Source organism: Acyrthosiphon pisum, chromosome A1, assembly GCF_005508785.2.
Source record: "Acyrthosiphon pisum isolate AL4f chromosome A1, pea_aphid_22Mar2018_4r6ur, whole genome shotgun sequence".
NCBI lineage: Eukaryota > Metazoa > Arthropoda > Insecta > Hemiptera > Aphididae > Acyrthosiphon > Acyrthosiphon pisum.
The window spans coordinates 17583230-17587431 of NC_042494.1; the positions used below are offsets into that span (position 1 = coordinate 17583230).

Consider the following 4202-nt stretch of genomic DNA (forward strand, 5'->3'; position numbering starts at 1 on the left):
ACGATGCTGCAGTTTTATCATTGAACTTCGGATGGACGGGCGACGACTTCATCATACGGCGATCGACGAGTTCGTTCTGTACAGCGGTGGATTGATCATCGCTGAACAATGCTGCAGTTTTATCATTGAACTTCGGATGGACGGGCGACGACTTCATCATACGGCGATCGACGAGTTCGTTCCGTACGGTGGTGAATTGATCATCGCTGAACGATGCTGCAGTTCTGTCACGGAACTTCGGAGGGACGGGCGACGACTTCATCATACGGCGATCGACGAGTTCGTTCTGTACAGCGGTGGATTGATCATCGCTGAACAATGCTGCAGTTCTGTCACGGAACTTCGGAGGGACGGGCGACGACTTCATCATACGGCGATCGACGAGTTCGTTCTGTACAGCGGTGGATTGATCATCGCTGAACAATGCTGCAGTTCTGTCACGGAACTTCGGAGGGACGGGCGACGACTTCATCATACGGCGATCGACGAGTTCGTTCCGTACGGTGGTGAATTGATCATCGCTGAACGATGCTGCAGTTCTGTCACGGAACTTCGGAGGGACGGGCGACGACTTCATCATACGGCGATCGACGAGTTCGTTCTGTACAGCGGTGGATTGATCATCGCTGAACAATGCTGCAGTTTTATCATTGAACTTCGGATGGACGGGCGACGACTTCGTCATACGGCGATCGACGAGTTCGTTCCGTACGGTGGTGAATTGATCATCGCTGAACGATGCTGCAGTTCTGTCACGGAACTTCGGAGGGACGGGCGACGACTTCATCATACGGCGATCGACGAGTTCGTTCTGTACAGCGGTGGATTGATCATCGCTGAACAATGCTGCAGTTCTGTCACGGAACTTCGGAGGGACGGGCGACGACTTCATCATACGGCGATCGACGAGTTCGTTCCGTACGGTGGTGAATTGATCATCGCTGAACGATGCTGCAGTTCTGTCATGGAACTTCGGAGGGACGGGCGACGACTTAATCATACGGCGATCGACGAGTTTGTTCTGTACAGCGGTGGATTGATCATCGCTGAACAATGCTGCAGTTTTATCATTGAACTTCGGATGGACGGGCGACGACTTCATCATACGGCGATCGACGAGTTCGTTCCGTACGGTGGTGAATTGATCATCGCTGAACGATGCTGCAGTTCTGTCATGGAACTTCGGAGGGACGGGCGACGACTTCATCATACGGCGATCGACGAGTTCGTTCTGTACAGCGGTGGATTGATCATCGCTGAACGATGCTGCAGTTCTGTCATGGAACTTCGGAGGGACGGGCGACGACTTCATCATACGGCGATCGACGAGTTCGTTCTGTACAGCGGTGGATTGATCATCGCTGAACAATGCTGCAGTTTTATCATTGAACTTCGGATGGACGGGCGACGACTTCATCATACGGCTATCGACGAGTTCGTTCCGTACGGTGGTGAATTGATCATCGCTGAACGATGCTGCAGTTCTGTCATGGAACTTCGGAGGGACGGGCGACGACTTCATCATACGGCGATCGACGAGTTCGTTCTGTACAGCGGTGGATTGATCATCGCTGAACAATGCTGCAGTTTTATCATTGAACTTCGGATGGACGGGCGACGACTTCATCATACGGCGATCGACGAGTTCGTTCCGTACGGTGGTGAATTGATCATCGCTGAACGATGCTGCAGTTCTGTCATGGAACTTCGGAGGGACGGGCGACGACTTAATCATACGGCGATCGACGAGTTCGTTCTGTACGGCGGTGGATTGATCATCGCTGAACAATGCTGCAGTTTTATCATTGAATTTCGGAGGGACGGGCGACGACTTAATCATACGGCGATCGACGAGTTCGTTCTGTACAGCGGTGGATTGATCATCGCTGAACAATGCTGCAGTTTTGTCACGGAACTTCGGAGGGACGGGCGCGGCGTCCGACGATCGCGATACCGCGAGGACTGTGGCCCACACAAACAACGATAGCACACACATGCCGTGGGTGCAAGAACGCATAATATCAATAACGAAGGTACAACAATATATTGTGACGTCACTGAAGAAAAATTTGTCGGACGGCAAGTTGTCGGTCGGCAAGTTGTAGTTATCTGGCGGCAATTTGTCGGTCTGCGAGTTGTCGGTCTGCGAGTTGTCGGTCTGCGAGTTGTCGTTCAGCAAGTTGTCGGGCGGCAAGTTGTAGTCAATTTTAGATAATGTTAATTAAAAATGTTGAATATACTTTATAATTTATTTATTATAATATAATTTACTATAAATTAAATGTTTTTATCTGTTAATATTATTATAACACGAAGGGAGGTGCTAAATGTTTGGAAACTAATTGATTAGAACTCTAAACATATGCAAAATAAAATTCCAACTTCGGTGGATTTTATATAATTAATTTATACAAAATCCTATCCTAACCGTACTAAAATCCAATAAATAAAAAAAAACAAATTTAACCCTTTGTAAATTAACCTATATTCTTCCCAGAGGTCTAATATACCCACAAACATTAATTTATACATATATAATAAACATGGTATATATGGTTTATGGCAACCATTTATAAACAAAATTTTCCATCGGAAATCATAAAATTCCCATTTGAGCACCTCTCGGAGTTGGTCCTCTCCCTTCTAAATTAGCCTATCTTTTAAGTTTGACCATATTATAAATGGTAACCAAATTTTATCAAAATCCGTTCAGTAGTTTCGGAGTTTATCGCGAACATATATCGTGACACGAAATTTTTATATTTATAGATATAATATTATAATATTATAATATTATAATATTCATACAAATCTACAATCCAAAACCCTATCAGAACCATTGGCTCTTTCAATTAGCAACCTTCTTTCCAAATCAAACAAAGAAATCAGATTTATATGGACCCCAGGTCACTGCAACATAAAGGGAAACGAGAAGGCAGACGAAGCGGCTAGAAATGCAGTCAACAGTCCTGATGGTGAAATCATTCCTTTTTCCTCACTTGTAGATATAAAAAGAAACATAAACAAATACTGTATTGATTTGTGGAACTCACAGTGGCACACGACCACGGAAAATAAATTAAGAGAAATAAAACACTCTGTCGAACTCTGGCCAAAATACACTGACATAAACAGAAAAAATGAAGTGATTCTTAATCGACTCAGAATTGGTCACACGAAACTGACACACGGACATCTTATGGCAAAAACAAATTTAACCCTTTGCCCAACATGCAATACAAACTACTCCATCAAACATATCATCATCCACTGCCCAAACTTCAATGAAGCTAGAAAAGAGTTCAACATCCCAGACAACCTGTACGAAGCAATTGGAGCCATTTTCAAACTTTCATAGCGTAATTTTTATACTTTAAAAAAATAGAATTGTACAATAACATATAATCATTTAATGTAGAAATTAACACACGTATGCTAATAACCTATGTAGTTGATGCTTAACCAATAAAAAAAAAAAAAAAAAAAAAAAAAAATATTCATACAAATATAATAATAGTTAACATTATAAAATTATAATAAATTATTTTATTTTATTGTTTAAGCATCAACTATATTATGATATTAACCAAACAATCAATAATTTTAGTTTATATACTATGAATACCATAAGATCATATTAATTGTATAGGGCATTAAGATTCAAGACTTAGTACAAATGACATTATAATAGGTTAACTAATAATGGCCTTTGTTGTCGATGTTAACACTTTTTATAGATCAATAAAAAAAAAATAGGTAATAAATTATATATAATATATAACATTAGATATATGAGCATTATGAGTTTATGACTTATACATTTAAATAACAACAATTTTTATTGATCTGTGATAGTAGGTAGGTAATAATAGAATATATTAATATAGTATATTAGTATATGAATATGGCATCTCTATTCTGTAACATAGATACTTACATTTTTTCTTCGATTTTAAATACTGTTATTATATGTGTGTATATATTTTTTTAGTGCATTTATAATTGTAAGCTAAATAATAACTTAATCAAAGTGAATACATGATTAATGTAGAATAATTATTATTAAATATGTAAGTATTGTAAGTGTATAATTTGTCTAGTTATTAAAAAGCGTATATTTATATTTATTTTTAGGAATACATTGGTTTTACATGCCATTTTCACGCTTTATAATTTGTATAGTAGGTATGTTTATTTTTTTG

At 39.9% G+C, this 4202-nt stretch overlaps 1 protein-coding gene across 1 annotated transcript in view; it reads right to left on the minus strand.

Annotated features, from left to right (window-relative positions):
* LOC103310489 (nucleolar protein dao-5-like) overlaps nt 1-2017 on the minus strand; it is a 2366-nt gene extending 349 nt beyond the window's left edge. Inside the window, exon 1 of the mRNA XM_008188929.1 lies at nt 3-2017. Coding sequence (XP_008187151.1) covers nt 3-2017 — 2015 coding nt within the window. The remainder of the gene's footprint in view (nt 1-2) is intronic.
* Nucleotides 2018-4202: the final 2185 nt, after the last annotated feature.